Raw genomic sequence first — 20,254 nt, 5'->3', positions numbered from 1 at the left:
TGGTTGAAAGAAACCAGAATGAAAGGATCTTCTAGACACAGGGAAAACATCCGACAAGCTCTTCCCATATTGTGGAGAAGGTAGACAGCGGGACTATATAGAGCACAGGGACAGACTGTAGGGAAGCCTGGACTGTTCTGGCAATAGGGAACACTGGAGAGGAAATAGATGCTCAATTATCACATCTATCAAAAGAGGTGGCAGCACTAGCCTTCATTTCCAGCTGAAGCTGTGGGCAGTCTGGATTTCACTGAAATCTCGGCTTCTCTGCTGCGCTTCCTTTATCTCAAGGCTGGGAGAATGGCCTCTGGTTTACTGAACAAGCCAGATATGGACATGTTTCATGGCCTATGACTAGACCTTTCTCTAACCTATCTTTCTTAGCTACTCAGCTGGCTTGTTTCCACATTTTGTTCACATCTTTGCTAAAAATGCCACCCTGTCAATAAGGCCATCCCTAAAGGCTTTTCTGATTTCCTTATCCAAAACTTTGCCAGCTGTGCCAGGGTTGTAAGCGACCTGGCGGGTGGGCAAAGCATGCAGAGAAGGCTCTCCAGATTGATGTCTCATCTCCATTTCTTTAAGTGCACTTGGCTGTCTTCTCACATGCCTTTGTAAGTCTGTAAGGCACTCAAAGTCTAGCATTATATCAGCGAGGTCAGGAAACTTTCTTTACAGAGGGTAGATGGGATAAGAAAGCAAGTTCCAGACTCACCAGCCCATAATAAAGAGTGGGGCCATGAAGACCACCTAAGACAAGTATTGAGAAGTTCGCTCAAAGTGAATAGAAATTGTTTTGGAGAATTAGCAGGTAATGGAACACTAAAAGAAAAAAAAAAAAAAAAAAAAAGAGAAAACAAAACAAAAACCCCAGAAGGTTTTCAACAGAGAATGGAAATTTCCCATCATTTTTATCAGCTACTTTGTAAAAAAAAAAAAAAAAAAAAAAAATGTGATATTGGGTACAACAGTATGGATAGGCCAAAGTACCTTACTTAGCTCTATATGGTTGCTTTTAGAGGTCTCATTCTCAAGGGCAATTCTTCAAAGGAAGTATGTGGTATGTGTCCCAGAAATAATTCACTCCAAGTACATTATTTTGCTGGGGAGAAATGTGCACAGTATACACTTGAGGGTGACTGCTCACTCCTAAACCCAACCTAGCCCTTTCCTCATGAACCATTACACTCCTACATTCAACTTCTGCTCATTTCTTCCAGTACTCTTAGGGTTACCATGAATTAAAGTCCACATGGTTCCAGTGTTCACAAAAAAACAAAAACAAAAAACAAACAACAACAACAAAACAAAAACAAACCCAAACACACACACACACACACACACACACACACAAAACCATGTTTTTCACACTAGCAAGGGACAAAAAAGTTGGGAATTCATTGGGTCTCTGGTTGCTACAAAAGGCTGGGGTCAATTTGGCCACCGTATTAGGGAAGTTGCTGGTATGTTTCCCGGCTCAGGAAATTTCTTTAGTCTTCATTGGGGGGGGGGGGGTACAGTGAGGACCATTTGTATACGCCTATCATACATTCCTTATTTCTTTCTTTGATGAGCTGCCATTGGGTGGCTCAAAGCCTTCTAAACAGTCACAACTACATTTGGTTTCACATCAATTTTCCCCTAGGACTCCTAGCTCAACATAAATCTTGCCACATGTTTTTTTCAGCAACCTAAGCAGTAGTTCCTCTCTTCTACTTTTCACCTGTGTGCTTCAGGGTGTTATGAACCCAATTCAAATGCCAGTCTGTCATTCAGATCCATGATAGTCTCTCATACCTTATAAAGATCATAGTTAATCATCAAAATCACAGCCCTGTCCTGTCTTCGAGTTTGTATTGCTGCAATAAAACACCATGACCAAAAGTGACTTGAGGAAAAAAAGAGTTGCGTTTTTTGTTTGTCTGTTTCCATTTCCATGTAAACAGCTCATGATCAAAAGCAGTGAGGGCAGAAACACACAGGGCAGGACCCTGGAGGCAGGAGCTGAAGCAGAGACCATGGAGGGATCTTACTTACTAGCTTGCTCCCTATGGCTTTCTCAGCCTGCTTTCTTTTTTATTCTTTACATACATAACATCCGAACTGCAGATTCCCCTACATCCACCCTGCTAAGCCCCTCCCTCCTCCCCTCTTGCCTAGATCCATTCCTTCCTTGTTTCCTTTTTAAGAGACAGCGAGAGCATGTGCCTCATATCATCAGCCTGTTTTCTTATAAAAACCAAGACCACCAGCCCAGGAGTGATACCACCTACAAGGGGCTGGGCTCTTTCTCTCCATTAGTCACTAAGTCACAAAATGGCCTACAGGCTTGCCTATAGCCTGATATTATAAAGGCATTTTTCTTAATTAAGTTTCCCTAGCCAGCACAACCCCTCTGCCTAAGCCTCAGGGATAATCATGGAAGAGATGGCAAAAAGATTTCAGGGCCAGAGGTTAGGGAGGAGTCAGGAAAACAGATTCATCTGGACATGGCCAAACAACTCCAGCCATGAATTCACAAAGGCTGTGGGTGTCTGGACCAGGCCTGTATAAGAATCGAGCCAGTCAACATTGCATTAAGGACAGCAGAGAGGCTCATGTACCCCCACCCCTAGCTGGAGAGCTATTGATAGTTGATAGCCACTAGAGAAGGGAGAAAGAGATTTCTTTAAGGATGTGGCCCCCAGTAGGTTAGTCACGCTTCAGTGGATGTCCATACACCCTTCGGTATATGGGCAGCGCAAATTAGACTGTGTTGCTCACATTAGGGGGGAATTGGATTGTTTTTTTTTTTAAATAAGAAGTAATAGCAGTGGTTAAGAAAGAAGAATAGGGTTGAATATGATCAAAATACATTCAGTGCATTTATGAAAGTTTCAAAAAATTAATAACACATTATACTAAAAAGAAAAAAAAGGTTACACTCCATGACAGGGTAGAGCAAAGCCACTAAGCATGCATATTAGTGTTGAGTCTTTTGCTTACTCGTCTGGTGAGCAGTCCTTTACAGCCTGTCAAAGTGGGTAGAAGAAATCACTACCTTCATGTCAGGTTTACTCAACAGCGCTTGCCCTTTCTTTGTCTTCCAATTCCTGATTTTAGTGGGAAACTAAGCTAGTTATAACCAAGCATCGCTAAGACATCGTACAATGCAAGGATTTCTTTCTTTTGTACTGCTTCAGGGTATTGAGCCTTTGTCTTGGGGAGAGTTTAGTTCCGTTACTCAATTTCTCTATTTCCAAATCCTTCAGACTTGATTCCATTCACCCTTATGTCCCATAACCCTCAAGAGACAGATTGCAAGGGGTCCTTTCATTGTTTGTTAAAAACCTTCCCTAAAGAAAGCAGTTGAGAGACAGAGAAGACACTGATCTGGGCCATTAGCACGGCCAGGCCTGCATGCTGACTCATAGATTCTTCACTTCCCCAATGGTAAAGGTTAGGACCCAAGGGATGGCTTCTGTCATTTCTACCTTATTGTTCCCTCCCTAACTGTCTAATCCTTCTCACGAATTCCCCGTTTTGGATCTCCAGAAGAGCTCTTTAACACAGAGACCATTTGGCATCATCATTTTTTAAAGACCAATCAATTTTAGAAAATGGGAAGCTGACATCTTTGCATCGTCTCCCCAGCTCACTTTTCCTGCCAAATCAGAATAAGGAAGAGGATAGTGTCCCCGTGTCTCACCCTGTTGCAGTTCCTCCCTTAAGTGTAGCTTCTTTCCGGGTCGCGAATATTGTTTTATGGGGTGGTGATAGGTTCTGAATGGAAGGTTCATATAATAAAATTTAGCAAGTTAAGTAACATAAAGGCAAAGAATGCATTCTGGGAAGGTTAAATAGAACAGACATTTGGATAGAATGGACTATTCTGTGGTTACATTACCATAGTCTCTCAGGGCCAGAATTGGTATAAAAGCTTTAATAGACACTGGGTGGGTATTTATAGCCACTGCTTCGAGCTCACTGAACTCCATCCGAAGGGTAAGGAAGGCTTAGTAGAGTGCTATGACTTGGGCAGAGCTGACTACTTGCAAATCTCCTGGTAAAACACTCAGGAAGGGGCTGGCTATGGAAGGCCCTTGCCCTGTGCTGGAGCAGCTGAGAAGCCTGGCACTGCCACACTCTAACTTCCGCACTATTAGCTGAACTTCTGATTCCCAACGCCCACCCCCTTTGCCATCTGGTGAGAGAAATTGCTCCAGACCTCAAAACTTCCAGGGTGTTTCAGTGTTTCGCTGGAGACAAAACATGCCTATCTGGTACATCTTTGGAAGCTACCAACCTGTGTGCTATCTGTGCCTACCATGTAACAATCATGCCACAAGCCATCGAATTCACATGCTATGTATGTAGCAAATGTCTCAAGAATCCAGGAGGTAAACTTTAAACCCCTTCCCAGATCTAGCCAATGGTCAGAACATTCTCCACAGTTGAGTGGAGAGTGGGATATGACTTTCTCACGTACTATGGTGCCTCACATTTGACCATGTCGCCTGGAGGGGGAGACCTGGTGGCACTCAGAGGAAGGACAGCAGGTAGCCAAGAAGAGACTTGATACCCTATGAGCATATACAGGGGGAGGTAATCCCCCTCAGTCACAGTCATAGGGGAGGGGAATAAGGGGAAAATGGGAGGGAGGGAAGAGTGGGAGGATACAAGGGATGGGATAAACATTGAGATGTAACAAGAATAAATTAATAAAAAAAATTTAAAAAGTGGAAAAAAAAAAAAAAGAATCCACTACAGAGGGGAAAGTTCGATTCTCACATTTTTCCTTGGCTTCTTATTAGCAGTTCTGAATGTTAGATAATTTCCCCCATGGAGCCAAGAGGTACGTAATTATATGATTTGCTAGGTGAAAAATAGGAAAGAGAAATCAGTAGCAGCAGCTCCTCTCTTTTCGTGTGTATAGGAGTTTTTTAGTATAAATGCTGAGTGTAAAGCATAAATGCAAGTCAGAATGTTACATTGAAAGTCACAGCCGCTTGACTGTGTAACTATTATAAATAAGCCGTGGGCTGGAGAGACGGCTCAGCAGTTAAGAGCAATGGCTGCCCATCCAACATTATTATCGTGGCTCAGAACCATCTAGAACCCTCGGCTCTCTTCCAATTTCCATGGGCACCAGACGCTCATGTGGTACACACAACCACATGGAGACAAAAGCCCTGTATGCATAAAAAAGCAAATATAAAAAGATAAAAATGTCTGCGCAGTAATTCAAAGTTTAAGAGAATAACTTTTTATTGATGGCAAGTAAACAGTGCTTCTCATACAGTAAGTAGGTCCCATTCATTCACTATATTTTTCTGAGTTCTCCTACATGTAAATACATATTTTTAATAACGTCTGCCTTCTGTGCTGTAGGGTTGGAGGAATGGCTCAGCAGTTAAGAGCACTTGTTGCTCTTCCAGTAGTACCTAGGTTTAGTTCCCAGCACATACGTGGTCGCTCATAAACGTTCATAACTCTAGTTCTAGGAGATCTAGTGTTGTCTGACCTCTGTGGCCGTCAGGCACACAAATGGCACGCCGACAGAATGCAGGCAAAACACTCATATACACAGAACATAAATCTTTATCCAAATAAAATGCACTGATTAAATTTATATCTTTAAAAAAAGAATAGGCAATCGTGGAGAGGAGTGAAGTAGGGAAATCTCAGAGAAAGAGAATTGTTCCTCTGATAGGAGATGAGTCTTTCTATAACAGTGAGTAAATTTATCTGGCCACTTAGGTGGGCTTATATTTTAACAGACTTCAAAAAGTCAGATCACTATTTGGGGATAATAAAATTTATAATGTCATGTCGTTTTTTGATACTGTCTATTTAGGACGAGGAACCAGGACCACATTGGAAGTTAGTCTATAATTGTTTGTATAAGACATACAAACCATTAGGTCTAGAAAATGGGAAATTTTGCTTTTTTATTTTTGACTTGTTGTCTTTACAGAATATATACCTAAATAGAAGTTTAATGGTGATCACAATGGACAAGAGAATCATAAAATATTCATAGACTAATTTATCTAGTGATATTATTGATACAGAAATTAATAAGCAGTAAGTGGCCTTCAGAAGTTTAAAAGTTTTGGAATAATTAGTTCCAGTGAAAATCTAAAGAACAGAATGGGCCTTGGCTCATTTATGCTACTATACCAGACAGAATATGTGAGACTGGATGTTTGAACAGTAGAATTTTCTATCATTGTAGACCAGGGGGGGTGTGAGGATCCTAAACGGAATGTGCTAGCAGTATAGTTGTCTAAAAGGGGCTCCTTATACTCTGGTTTCTCTTCAGATTGTATCCAGCTTTCTCCTTTTAAAAGGGGCTGCTCTGCTTCTAACACACCGCCTTCCACAATGAGCCTTCTGGAGGAGAGGAAAAACAGGTTCTCAAATGCCAGAGGCAGAACGGTAAAAGGAATGAGTCCCCTACTACTACTCTGGGGAAGCTTCCACATGAATTTGAAAGAAAACAAAAACTAAAAGAGTCCTTGCTTTCAGAAGAAGGAAGGCTGCCCATGTTGACTGAGCGCAGCCTGAAATCTCCAACCACACAGGGACTGAAGGGAGACTTTCAAAATGACGATGGCCAGCCGGGCGATGGAAGTGTATACCTTTAATTCCAATTCTCCCGGCGGAGGCAGGTGAATCTTTGAGTTTGAGGCTAGAATGTTCTACAGAGCAAGTTCCAGGACAGTCAGGGATACACAGAAACCTGGTCTAAAAAGGAACAAAGAAAGAAAGAAAGAAAGAAAGAAAGAAAGAAAGAAAGAAAGAAAGAAAGGAAGGAAGAAAGGAAGAAAGAAAAAGAGAAAAAAAAACCCAACAACAACAACAAAGACTGTCCTTATCAACCAAGACTTGCTTTTTATCGATGAGGACACCAGAACTAAGATGATAAAACCTACTCCTGGTTCATAGCCTGTTAGAAGGAGATATGGGATTCGAATTCAGAGCTCTCCCTCAACCCTGTGTGTTCCCCCAGGCTATTTTATCTCCAGATGGCAATGGCATATGTGTGCTGTCATACTCTGGAGTCAACTTTTTACTTTAAGACTCAGTTTGCTCTCAGGAAATCTAGGAGCCAATATTGAGGCCTGTTCTACAGTGTTCCGGTGGAGAATCAGGAGATCAAGATTTATCCCAGCTACATAGAAAGTTTGAGGTTAGCCAGGGCTACATAAGACCCCCTACCTTTTTTTCTTTTGTTTTTTCGAGACAAGATTTCTCTGTGTTAGCCTTGACTGCCCTGGACTCACTCTGTAGACCAGGCTGGCCTCAAACTCACAGCGATCCACTTGCCTCTGGCTCCCGAGTGCTAGGATTAAAGGCATGTGCCACTACACACGGCTTCTCAAAAGCCAACAATATGAACAGGATTATTTGTAAAGTTATTCCCAAATATACAAAAAAGCATGTAAATAATGACTCTGGAAATAAGGATTAGAAAATAAAGTATAGCTGGGTCCAGTGGTACATGCCTGTAATCCCAGCACTCTGGGAGACAAAGGCAGGCAGATTTTTGTGAGTTCAAGGCCAGCCTGGTCTACAAAACAAATCCAGGGCAGCCAGGGCTACAGAAGAAACCTTCCCTCAAAAGAGAGAAAGAAAGAAAAGTATAGCCACTCATGAGGTTAAAAAAAAAATATGGAAAAAAATCAGTGTCAATCTAATACCCTCTAATTCACTTATTGAGGTCAGCAAAAATTTCTAGCCACCAAGCTGGCCTCAAATCGGGCAAAAACTAACAAGATACACTGTGTGTCTCATGAGAAACAGAAATGAAACCAGTAAACCAATTTCAGTTTTTCTCCCAAATAACTTCTGTGGCCAAAGTGCTCTGCTCCAGGAATTTCAGGTTGGCTGAACACTTGTAAAGCACTGGAATTCTTCATATCAGTGATATTAATAATTTAGTAACAATGCCGTTCTGTGATAGTAAACTGCAAGGTTTGGGATGGGGGACCGGATTCAAGGGGATTGGAACTGACCTGCCATTCATTAAAGCACAGCTGGAGTAAGCTGCTATTTTAACAGTAGTTCTGTTACATGGATAGATGGAAGGAATTCAAGACTTGATAAACTGACCATGGAAATAATGAAGGTGGCGTCTCTTTGTGTATTAAGTCTATATGAATACGTGTATGTGGAGTCCAGAGCTCAAACCCAAGTGTTTGTTTGCTTGTTTTTCAGGAATGCTGTCACATTTTTTTTTTTGAGAAAGGATCTCCCATAGGCCTTGGTTTACCAAAATAAGGTAGACTAGTTGTCTAGAGACCCAAAAATCTGCTGTCTCCACCTTATCAGTGCTGTTATTAAAAAACACAGGCATTTCCCAGTGTCAGCTGCAGGAGCCTACCATAGTTGTCCTCTGAAAGACTTCACCCAGCAGGGGATCAAAGTAGTAGACCCACAGACAAACATTTGCCAGAGCCCAGGGAGTCCTATGGAAGAGTGGGGGTGGGGTGGGGTAGAAGGACCCAGAAGGATAGGAGCTCCACAAGAAGACCAACAAAGACAACAAATCTGGGCCCAGGGGAGGACAGAGGAGACGGATGCGCCAAACAAGGGCCTTGCATGGAGAGGACCTGGGCCCCCTGCTCAGATGTAGCTGACAGGCAATATGGGTCCCCAAGCAGGGGAGCAGGCGCTGCCTCTGACCTGGACTCTGTTGCCTGCTCTTTAATCACTTCCCCTGGCGGGGTCCCTTACCAGGCCACAGAGGAAGAGGACGCAAATAGGCTGGGGTCAGTTTGTAGGGGGAAAGGGTTCCCCCTCTCTGAAGACTAAGGGAGGGAAATAGAAGGGAGGAGGAAGGCAGGGTGGGGCCCAGAGAAAAAAAGGGAAGGGGTTGTGATTGGGATGTAAAATGAATGATTTTTTAAAAAAAGAAATTTAAAACACACACACACACACACACACACACACACACACACACACACACACACACACACACACACACATGCATTGACTGGCATGTTTACCTGGCTTCTACAGATAGAATCTGGGTCTTCACTGGGTCTTCACGTTCCTGTGGCAATTACTTTCCTGACTGTACCGTCTCCTTTCGCAATCCATAAAGAAGTATCTTAAATCAACAAGCAAAGGTAGACTTGATAGTAAGGCATGTTTTGTCATTAAATGAGATCTGTTCCTCACACTAAAGGAAAACATTGTCAGGCTTTCAGTGTTTGCACTCTTCTATTAGGAGAAAATGAGACCATTAAGCAAGAAAATAAGATGTACGCTAAGACACAAAAAAGTTGAACTCTTTAAAGCTGAAAAAATTCTATTGCAATAAGATATATTAAGTGCATTAGGTCAGTTTCCAAAGGACAAATATCATGTGTTTCCCAATATCTGGTTCCTTAAATGTAGTTCATTCTTCATTTTAATGAAGTCATCGTTATGTCAAAATACATTTTAAAAGCTTTAGCACAGATCCCAACACTTGGGAGGCAGAGGCAGGCAGATCTCTGTGAGTTTGAAGCCAGCCTGGTCTACAAAGTGAGTCCAGGTTAGTCAAGGCTACACAGAGAAACCCCGTCTGGAAACAACAACAACAACAAAAACGTTTCATCGCATACAATATTTTGGGAAGCCTACTGACTACTTGGGCAGTTTTAGACAGCTGAGAGTCTTTATTCCAGCTGGATTGGACTACGCAAAGTATTTGGGACCCAAGTGTAGCCCCTAGTGTTTAGAGTAAGGTTTTTTTTTTTCCAAGAAATAAAATAAAACACATCCTCATATCTTGCTCAGCAGCTCTGAGTTGGGGAGGAGGGGTTAGGAGGAAGTGGGGTTGTAAAAGTAAGTACTTTAACAGAAGCTAAAATAAGCTGTTTGGGGGGGGGTTAGGAAGAGGTTTGCACAAGCAGGCAGGTTAACAGAAGCTAAGGTAAGTTGTTAGCATCTTGACCTCGGGTTCCTAGGATAGATTTGGGTGATTTTTCTTCATCATCCTTCTTGTTTCAGAGTGTTCGCTTTGGGATTCTTTAGTGGCTTGACTACGGATCCTGGTACCAAGGTCATGGTCTTGTTGTCTGTGTGGATGTGGGGAGGGGCCTGGCTTCTCATCCAAGCTACCCCACACAAAATCCCCTGCCAGCTAAGCAGGGTACACTGTTAGAGGAGGAAATAGGCCCCTGAGCTGCTGTAAGCAGATGCTTGTGCCCAGGGAAGGGGGAAGTAGTTCCCCCAGTTGTGCCAAGGGGAAAAGTGGAAGTTCAATTCCTTCTCTGTTGATGGTTTCTGTCTCCTTCTTTACTAGTGAGTTATACAATTAGAAGACTCCAAACCAATCCCTTTTCAGAGAAGCTTCAGGCCCTTATCAGCCTGTTGGAAATTGTTTAAAGGTAAAGGTGCCCGCTGCCAGGCCTGAGTATTTAAGTTTGATCCCAGCGGCCAAACGATGGACAGAAACGACTGACTCCCCCAAGGTGCCATCTAACCTACACACAAGCGCAATATGCCCCCTACAAACAAATGTAAATATTCATTGCTTTTGTTTGCTTGTTTTTGGAGATAGTGCTTCTCTATGCTACCCCGGCTGTCCCAGAACTCACCTTGTAGACCAGGCTGGCCTGGAACTCACAGAGATCCACCTCCTCTGCGTTTCTGGTGCTGCAATTAGCGGGGTGCGCCACTGCTGCCTGGTTTTTTTTCCTGTAATATTACTTTATATTATGTCTACGGGAGGGTGTGCGCACATGAATGCAAGTGCCTACAAAGGTCCTAAGTGTCATGTTCCCCCTGGCGCTGAGGTTACAGGGAATTTTAAGCTGCCCGATGTGGGTGCCGGGAATCTGACTCATGTCTCTAGGAAAAGCAGTATGTGCTCTTAACCACTAAGCCACCTTTCCTGCCCCAAATGTAAAATTTTAAAAAGATTCTAGTGGACTGGTTAATGGCCCACATCTACGTACCCCTACTGGTCATTTCCTGGTTCACTACACCTCTCCCTGCACCAACCAACTTGACCCCTTTGGATGTGCATCATATCCCGCCTCCTCCCGCAAGTCCCTCACCTTGCACGTGGGGTCCCCGCTTCTTGCATCCTGCATATAAAGTCCCGCCTTTCTAGGTGCCGCCCACCATAGGGTGCCCGCCCCCAACCCGAATTTCTGCCAATCGCAAAGAGAGCCTGGCAACCCATACACGCATGCGCACAGCATTCAGCCAATCAAGTTATTGAGACGTCTGCTTAAATTCAATTTCCTCAGCCTCCGCGCAGTAGTGAGAGGAGCAGTCGACGGTAGCGGACTGGAGGTGTGGGTGGTTTTTTGGAGCGGTAAACCTGGTTCACCCAAAAGAGGAGTGGTGTTCAGGCGGGAAGAGGAGATGAGTGTGAGGAGGAAGGAGTGTGAAGAGGGAAGAGTGTGAGAAGGGAGGAGCGCGAGGAGGGGAGGAGTGCGCCCCCTTCCCCACGAGGGAGGCCTGGGTCCCGGTCGCCATTTTACCCGAGAGGCAAAATTCCGTTTGCGGGGCCTTTGACAGGAACGGGGACAGGGAAAGGAAGATGGCGCTGAACCTCACTGAGGCCGCTGGCAGGAAGATGGAGGTGGTGAAACTTGCCGAGCGCTGGGCCTGAAGCCTGGGTAGAAGGAGTGGGGACCCTGGGAGGTCTCTGCCGACATTGTAGAGACGGCAACGGGGAGCCTATGGGAGAGGCTATGGGCTGAGGGTCAGGAGGAGCGGTGGGGTAGGAGGGATTGGAGAACGGGGATTTGGACAGGGTGAGGGGCTGGGAGATATTAAGGATATGGAGGGGCCACTGGGGGCCTCGGAGCTGTGGCTGGAGGCGTGTGTCCGCAGCTGGGCGTACTGAGGGACAGGAACGTATTTACCTCTGTACTTTCTCAGAAGCCAGGCTGTGTCCTTTAGAACCCCACCTTCATTTTTCTCTATATAGTGTTGCACAAGTTTGGTACAGAGTGTATGGACGTTAATTTTTCGAGGATCATTGATTTACCTTCTTTTGTACTTTGGCAATTGACAAATGATTTACTTTTGATACACTAAAGTAAGAAAATTAACATTACTCAAATAAGAACATCTTGATTTTATATGATAATTTTCTACATTTATTTAAATTATGCCTTTGGATTCAGATGGTCTGAGAGATTTATTTTTCTTATTGGGCTTTAAAACAGGAAGTATACAATTATGTTTCCCCATGGACGAAGGGATTCTCAAGAACCTGAAAGATCACCAATAGAGGATGAAGAGGAGCACTTGATAATTTATCCCTCTGATGATGATCAAGATCCCAGTGCTTCACAGAGGAGTGATTATCAAGGTATAAGATGTCAATCAATAGGGAGTAAAAATGTTTGCCATGCAAGCCAGGGAGGACCTGCCCTTGGTCCCCAGAACCGTGCAGTAGAAGGAAAGAATATCATCCAGAAAGCTGTGTGTGTGTGTGTGTGCGCGCGCGTGCGCGCGCACGCACATAATATAAAAAATCTTTGAAGATTCTAATCAGTGGAGTACTGATGATGTCTTTGATTTCTTTTGTTTTAAACCTAATACACTTAAAATGTGTGAATTTATTCCATGGACCTTGTTCTCGCTGGTCCGTCATATCCTGTATCTTAAGTTCTAGATATCCATGTAATGTGTCTTGCCTTTGAAGTTCTAACATGTTAATCAGCTAGTATATAACTTGCTATATAGTCTTATCCTAGAAAGACTTGAAAATTTGTTTCCATAAATGGTCATAAATTGTGATTTAACTTCATCTAACCTTAAAAATTGTATTCATATAATGAATACAGAAGTTTAAGTGGTCAAATTCTGAACCTCAAATATATTAATTATTTCATTGCAACTTCTTTTCTTCTTCTTTTTTTTTTTTTTTTTTGTTTTTTTTTTTTTGTTTGTTTGTTTTTTTAGGTTTTTTGCACAGGGTTTCTCTATGTAGCCTTGGCTGTCCTGGAACTCTCTTTGCAGATTAGGCTGGCCTTGAACTCACAGAGACCTGCCTGCCTCAGCCTCCAAGTGCTGGGAGTAAAGCCGTGTGCCATCACACTTGGCTTCATTTCAATTTCTTAAAATGACATACTTAATTTCAAAAGTGTTTTCTTTCTCTTTTCCTTGTCAACAGAACTGAGTTCAACAACTGAATCACGTGGGAGAGAAAGTCCAATAGAAATGTTCATAGATGCAGGGTAATATATTAAAAATAATGTTCGTTGAATAATATACTTCAAGAAATGTTTGCTATATTTATGCCACAAGTAGCATATATAAAATATTTGACATTTGCTATTTCTTCTAAACTATTACACCTTATGAATCCTTAAAAAGCTTTTGTCATAATGTTTGATATCCAATAGGCATTTTGTTCATGCTTGGGAAATGCTGTATTACTGAACTACAATGCCAGTTTTAATGTTTTTTTAAATGTGATTTCTTCGTAGGGAGAAGGTAGAAGTTATTCTTGGAAAAATTGGAGGTATGTTTTTTTTAGAGATATTTGTGTTTTTATAAAATTGTTTAAAACTACATGATAATTTTCATAAAAATATGTTAACCACTGTAGTATATGTCTGCTCTTTGATGTTTTGTTCTCATTGATAAGATTTGCTGTTGTTGTTTTGTTTTTTTGAGACAGGGTTTCTCTGTGTAGCCGTGGCTGTCCTAGGCTTGTTGTTTAGACCAGGCTATAAATATTTGTGATTTAGCATCATAGATATTATGCTTTTCCATGAGAGAGAAGTAAAAATGATGCTTTTAGACATAATGTGACTTCAATGGGATTTCAGAAGATAGGAAAAGTCTCTATATCAGTTTTTAATTTTAATTTATTTCCTGCTATTTATCCTGTCTTTAGGATAAAGGTGTATAAAACTGAAGCTTCTAATATAACTCTTTATTATTGTTCATTCTAATAAATTATAATTTAAGGTGAAATCTTTGATAGCTAGTAAGAAATTTAAAATCTAAGCCAAAAAAAAAAAAAAAACCCCTTTTTGTTGTTGTTTTGATGTTTTGTTTTTGTTTTTGTTTTTTACTGAGACAGGGTTTCTCTGAGTTGCCTTGGCTATCCTGGACTCACTTTGTAGACCAGGCTGGCGTTGAACTCACAACAATCCCACCTGCCTCTGCCTCCCAAATGCTGGGATTAAAGACACATGCCACCATGCTTGGCTTCCTTTTGTTTTAAGAACAATGTTAAGGATCGGTTATATGAGCTTTTTTGAGAATATTCACTGTTGTTTGTTTACTTATTTGTTTTGAGAAAACAAAAACAAACAACTATGGGGCTGGCATTAACACTGTAGATCACCTGACTTAACCTCAAAGGTGTTGGGATTACAGGGACAGCCAAACCCAACCAAGAGGACAGTACTTATTTTTTTTTTTTTTTTGAGGAAAGTACTTATTAAACATAGTTAATAGGGGACAGAGAAATGGTTTAGTGGTTTCAGTGCACTGATTGATGTTCCAGAAGAATCCAGTTTGATTCCTAGCACACCAATGGTGCCTCGTAGCCATCTGTAGCTCCAATCCAAGGGGATCCAGTGCCTTCTTTGGGCCTCAGTGGGACTCAGGCCCATGGGGTGCCAGTTTGCATGCAGCCAACTCTTACACATATAAAAATGGTTAATATTAGGCCCTTTAAAGATTACTCATAATCATTTGTTTTGAAAGATGTGCTCTGTTTAGTGATGTCAAAGTACATGTTTTATAATGTTTCATATATGTATTAATAGCTGCTGAGATCATCTCTTTCATATATTTATTATATGAAACAATTTTATTTAGCTGCTGGAAATTATAAATTATTTATATAATAATAGAGATTTGCCATGATTACTGAGACAGTCGCACTATGCAGCTCTGGATCGCCTGGAAATTACTGTGTAGGCCAGGCTGGTCATAGGTTGTCTCTGCCTCTGTAGTGCAGGGATTAGTGGTGCTGTGTGCTCTCATTCCTGGCAGCCAAGGAATATTTGATATTTAAATTTTTTAAGTGAACTGCTTGCTGTACTAGCTGGTAGAAATGTCCTATAAAAGCATGATGAATAAATAATAGCAAACCATACTAAAGAAGATATGCTAGGTTCGTACTTACCAACTATCCTCAGCTTCTTACTGACTGTATCTTTTATAAGCAATTTTAATAAGTTAATTAACTTTTTTTGTTTTTTGAGACAGGGTTTCTTTGTGTAGCCCTGGCTGGCCTGGAACTCACTCCATAAACCAGGCTGGCCTGGAACTCAGAAATTTGCCTGCCTCTGCGTCTCAGGTGTTGGGTTTAATCAACCTTTTAGATTCTGTTTTTAATAAACTATTTTATTTCATGCTCTCTAACAACAATTCAGTGTCCTTCTAGTGCATAGTATTTTATAAATTTAGATATAGCCTTTATTTAATTCCTCTCTCATAGATGAAGTCTATATTTCTCTTTTATTTTGTTTATTAGTTTATTTTTATCATCTCTTAAAAACATCTTCAGTTAGGAAAATCCTACTTGTGTTATGGTTATTCAAAATGATTGGGACCAGAAATGTTTCAGATTTCAAAGTTTTGGATTAGGAATGTTTTCATAGAATATGATGATTGAACATACCTGGACAAAAAATCCAAAATGCTATATGTTCAAAGTATGAAAATTGTATGGTATCATGTTGACAGTATCTTAAAATATAGCTTTACATGTTCTTGCTATTGATAAGTGAACCTTACTCAAATTTATGAACATTATCCAAATTTAAAATTATTTGACGTGGGAACAAGGTAATTTTCTTTGACATTGAATTCCAATGAACATTAATTTTTAATATAGGTGACATTAACCGTGCTCTTAGTGCTAAGAGACACAGATTGGAAACAACTACCAAAGAGTCTTGTGAGGGAATTGACCAGAAATTAAAACAAGTTTGGAAGTCACATGAAGATGCAATGTAAGTGTTTTTTTAAGAACCATGTTTATATCATTTTTTAATGTGTATTGGTATAAATCATTTAAAAATGCTATCATCTTTTTATTTGAGTCTCTAGTGAAAATGATTGACTTGAGTGTTCTCTAGGGAGGTGCCTTTGTAACCTCTGCTTTCATAGAAGCCATTGAAGATTATGGTTTTCTCCTTCAGGTAACAATTGAGGGTTATTACTCATCAATTTTTGGTATTTTATATTAGCTCTTAGAATTATTTGAATAGAATTTAGATGAATAGAATCTAATAATTGTTAGATAGTTAACCATAGCTGATAGTGTAGAGAAAGGTCAATTTGAATATGTTAAACACTTAGCTCTTGCTTTATGCTAAAGTGTGGCTAGCCCAAAATGGGGAATGGGTAACTTAGTAAAATATTTGTGCTTGTAATGCATTTAATATTTTTGTGAGAATCTACATTCAGTGGAAAAAATGAAAAACTATTTGAAGATAATATTATTTTGAAAATTGATATGTATGGCAAACTTCCCTAGTTTTTAAAAGCTGCTGCATGAGAGGGGACTTTTATGTTAGGAAAAACAACTTCTGGAATCAGTATAAATCTATTTTTACTTCTGAGTTTTCTATCAGAATATTTAAACTGCTATTATTTCCTTTTTATACTATGATAGTGTGTCAGTTTAATTTTGTCTTGAATGTTGTTTGCATAGTAGTATAAAAAATAACACCATTCATTATTATGTTTCACAGGGAGAAGCTTAATGAAGAGTCTGCTCAGTTGTTTATCAATCTGTTTGAGCAGTGGAATTCAGATTTTCAGAAACTTCGAGAACAATGTGATAAACTAAAAGTTGGTATCACAATTATAATTATTATAAGTAAATCTCAAGTAAGAATAGAGAAGCTATTTGTGTGAGTTACATGAAACAAACCTAGGCTTATTTAGAGATTGAAATTTCCAAGAATAAGTGAGTTCTTAATTTTTTTTCCTACATTGTATGGCCTGTAATTTTAGGAAGCTAAAGAAGGAGGATCATAACATGTGAGTGGTAAAAGAATAACTTAAACTTAGGCATCATGGTTGCTAAAGAAAAATATTAGAGGCAGTTACTTGTATTTTTTTTTAGTTTAAAATAGGATTTTTTTTCCTAAATTAAAAATTTTGGGGATTAAGCTGTAGCACAAAGCCACAGTGTTTTCCATGTGTGTATAAAGCCCACAATACCAACTCTTACCAAATTATTAATACCATTCTTCCTTTTGTATTTGTAGAATGATTTTCAACAAGAAGAAGCAATTTTTCAACGATCTAGATTTATTCAGAACCAGAGACTGAAAACAATTAAACAAGTACATGAACAATTCTTAAAGGTATACTATACATGATAACAGTATGGTCTTTAAAATAGAATGCATATTTTCCTTATAAGAATCAAGTATTTCCGTTTTGAATGAATTGTTTCTAATTGATGTGGTAAGTATCTATAGCATCCTAATTGTTTCATGGTGGTTATGAAAGACAGAAGATGGTACAGCTTAAATTTTCCATAGATATGTACTTCACACATATTACAGCCATATCGCAAGTTTAGTCATTGTTCTTTATGGAACTGGAAAGAGAAAGTCTAAATATAATTTCTGTGGTCTTTTGTCTTTGTAATCCCAGCATGTATGGAAAAGGCTCCAAAGAAATACCTTTTAAAGATTTAGGATCCCCTGGAACTAGAATTACAGAACTTCGTGAGCTGCCTTGTGGGTGCTTAGACTCAAATCCAGGTCCTCTGGGAGAGCAGCCAGGGCTGCTAACTGCTGAGTCATCTCTCCAGCCTTAGGAAGGATCCGAATTAAATTAAAACTTTAAAAAAAATTTTCGTAGGGAAGTATTTTCTGGCATGTCAGCTTTTAAAATTATTGTAATGGCTAACATAACTTTATATATCAAATTATAACTGTGGTAACCCAGAATTTAATAAAGGTTAAAATTTATTGCCTAAGAAGTATATGTAAGTTGAGGTTTAAATAATTTTAAAATAAATAGTTTAAAGAGCTTTAAAATAACTTCTACCCAAGTTATTTTATGTGTTTCCAAATACAGCTCTTGCCAGTTTGCTCTGATGTTTCCTGAAAAGTCTGGTAATTGGTATCAATAAACGTATCTTCCAGATAATATCACCAGATGTTATTATTAGTGAGGAACTTTACTGTAATTTCTCCATAGCTTGTGTTTTCACATTCAGTTTTAACTAGAATCTTACCTTTTTTATCTTGATAGTGCTTCATTATTTATTTAACTCTTAATGCTCAGACGCTAGTTTGTGCTATTTAATAATTTTCTCATTATCCATTGCTTGTTCTATGAAAGCTGTTTTCTTATTGTTGTTGTTGTTGTTTTGGGTTTTGTTTTGTTTTTCTCTGTGTAGCCCTGACTGTCCTGGACTCTCTTTGTAGACCAGGCTGGCCTCGAACTCACAGCAATCCATCTGCCTCTGCCTCATGAGTGCTGGGATTAAAGGCCCCCATGCCTGGTCTGTTTTCTATGTTTTTCTATCCTTGCTTCATAGTCTTGCCATGTTATATTTTTTAGACATGTCTTTCTTCGTATAAATCTGTAACTTCCCATTTTATATTCTGAAGAACCCCCATGACATGAATCTCTTTTGAGGTTACATTTATTCTAATTATTCATTAACACTCCTCTCTACATAATTGTTTTCTCTGCACCTGCTGCTGGTTATTCTCTTCCCCTAAAATATTTTTAATTCCTTTTCATTAATTGAAATGGGTTCCTTTGTCAAGTAAGCTGTAAGAATTTCTCAATTTCAACTTTATAGGAAGCTACATTTTCATTTTCAACCCCAATACAAAGCTTTTATTTTGGTTTAAATGTGTATTTTCTCTGGAATGAAAGAACAATTATGTATTCTCATCTTTTATTTTCTCCACAGCACTTAACATGGTATTTATCACTTGGTTGGGTGATTTATCTCACTAAAAATATTTGAAATATACTTTTAAATGGATAACACATGCATACAGTAGGAGTGCTGAGGAGACTGAGACTGAGACAGATGTGTGGACAGTTAGAGAGTAGCCTGGTTAATATAATGAGATAATGTCTTACAAAGGATAAATACGAAAATATAAATTTTGCTATTAATTACTTGAAAAAGATCTCCTAGTATAGATTATTTTCCCTTTAATAAATTCATGTCGTATCATGCTACATTGACTTTTAGACTGTAGCCTGATGTTTGAGAAAATTACTAGAAATATTCACAATTGGGATGTTTGCTGAGAAGACCCTGTTTTTGTTTCTATATTCATTCTCTTAAGAGAAAATACCCATGTTCCACAGGCTAGCCCTCAAGTCTCAGTCCTCCCAGTTGTGCTTGCAAATGTTGTGATGCGGTGTTACTCGCTCCTTCCCTTCTCCTTGTCCCGTCTTGACCATAATGTTCACTAAACTGTTTCTTGAGCAAAGAGTACCATTGTATATTCTATAAATATTTGTGACTGATGTCTGAGTTATTTTTCATCTCAACAGAAGGAATTTGTGTCATTTTGTATTAGAATACTTTTTTCCTTGAAATAATGTGTATGACTTAAATATTTAAATTCTCTTTTGAAATTTTATTTTACAGTTTAGAACTTGAGGTGAAGAATAATTCATTAGGACTAAACTTGCCTTTTGTGTTTTAGAATTTGGAAGACCTGGAGAAGAAGAACGATAATATGCTTATCAGTATACAAAGTGAAATTAAAGAGGAAATGAATAAACTGCGAAAGAAAATTTTGAGAGAATCTGTAAGTAAGTTGTATTGCAAATTGGAAAGATGAAGGAATGAAAGCACTGAAATATTTTGTTTCCTGAAGTATGAATAGCACTGAATAAAAACCCTGTTTATGATCTCTGTTCCTTAAACAGCAACAGCAGGAGATGGCAAATGTTCGGCAGTCTCTCCAGTCCATTCTCTTTTGATGGGAAGACTATCTGAAGAAGGAACTTCAATCTAAGCGATACATACGGTTCAGATGGCAGCTAGGAGCGATGCTTTAAGACAAATTCTAGTTTAAATGATAAGGTCATTAGCCATTAGTTTTTTACCTCGTCCTACTTTGCTTCGAATAAAATACAATTATCAACTATTCCTGTATGTCAAGGATTTACCTCTTTTGCTATTTTTTTTATTAATTTTTATGGCGTTGTTGACTTTTACCAATAAAAATGATTTAAATTTGGATATTGGCTTTAGTATACTTATCAGTCAACAAGGTACAAATGCCAATGACATTGGTTTTATTTAATTTCTTTTTCTGGCAAGGGCTTACCGTGTTTGCCA

At 39.5% G+C, this 20,254-nt stretch overlaps 1 protein-coding gene across 1 annotated transcript; it reads left to right on the top strand.

Annotated features, from left to right (window-relative positions):
• Positions 1–7,931: 7,931 nt before the first annotated feature.
• LOC127185456 (synaptonemal complex protein 3-like) lies at positions 7,932–20,008 on the top strand. The gene is made up of 8 exons (XM_051141911.1): positions 7,932–7,959; positions 13,115–13,178; positions 13,431–13,465; positions 15,803–15,920; positions 16,665–16,764; positions 17,187–17,285; positions 19,614–19,718; positions 19,840–20,008. The coding sequence occupies exons 1-8, from the start codon at positions 7,932–7,934 to the stop codon at positions 19,891–19,893; spliced, it is 603 nt and encodes a 200-aa protein (XP_050997868.1). The 3' UTR covers positions 19,894–20,008.
• The last annotated feature ends 246 nt before the right edge of the window (positions 20,009–20,254 follow it).

Source organism: Acomys russatus, chromosome X (genome assembly GCF_903995435.1).
Source record: "Acomys russatus chromosome X, mAcoRus1.1, whole genome shotgun sequence".
Classification (NCBI taxonomy): domain Eukaryota; kingdom Metazoa; phylum Chordata; class Mammalia; order Rodentia; family Muridae; genus Acomys; species Acomys russatus.
This window is presented reverse-complemented; position numbering and strand designations above follow the sequence as displayed.

What these genes read in the sequence shown, in the direction of transcription:
- LOC127185456 (XM_051141911.1), top strand. Translation starts at nt 7,932, where the DNA reads ATGCCGTTCTGTGATAGTAAACTGCAAG. An exon ending in GAAATGTTCATAGATGCAGG is followed by an intron (nt 13,179 to 13,430) that starts GTAATATATTAA and finishes ATTTCTTCGTAG; the next exon opens with GGAGAAGGTAGAAGTTATTC. An exon ending in TACATGAACAATTCTTAAAG is followed by an intron (nt 17,286 to 19,613) that starts GTATACTATACA and finishes TTTGTGTTTTAG; the next exon opens with AATTTGGAAGACCTGGAGAA.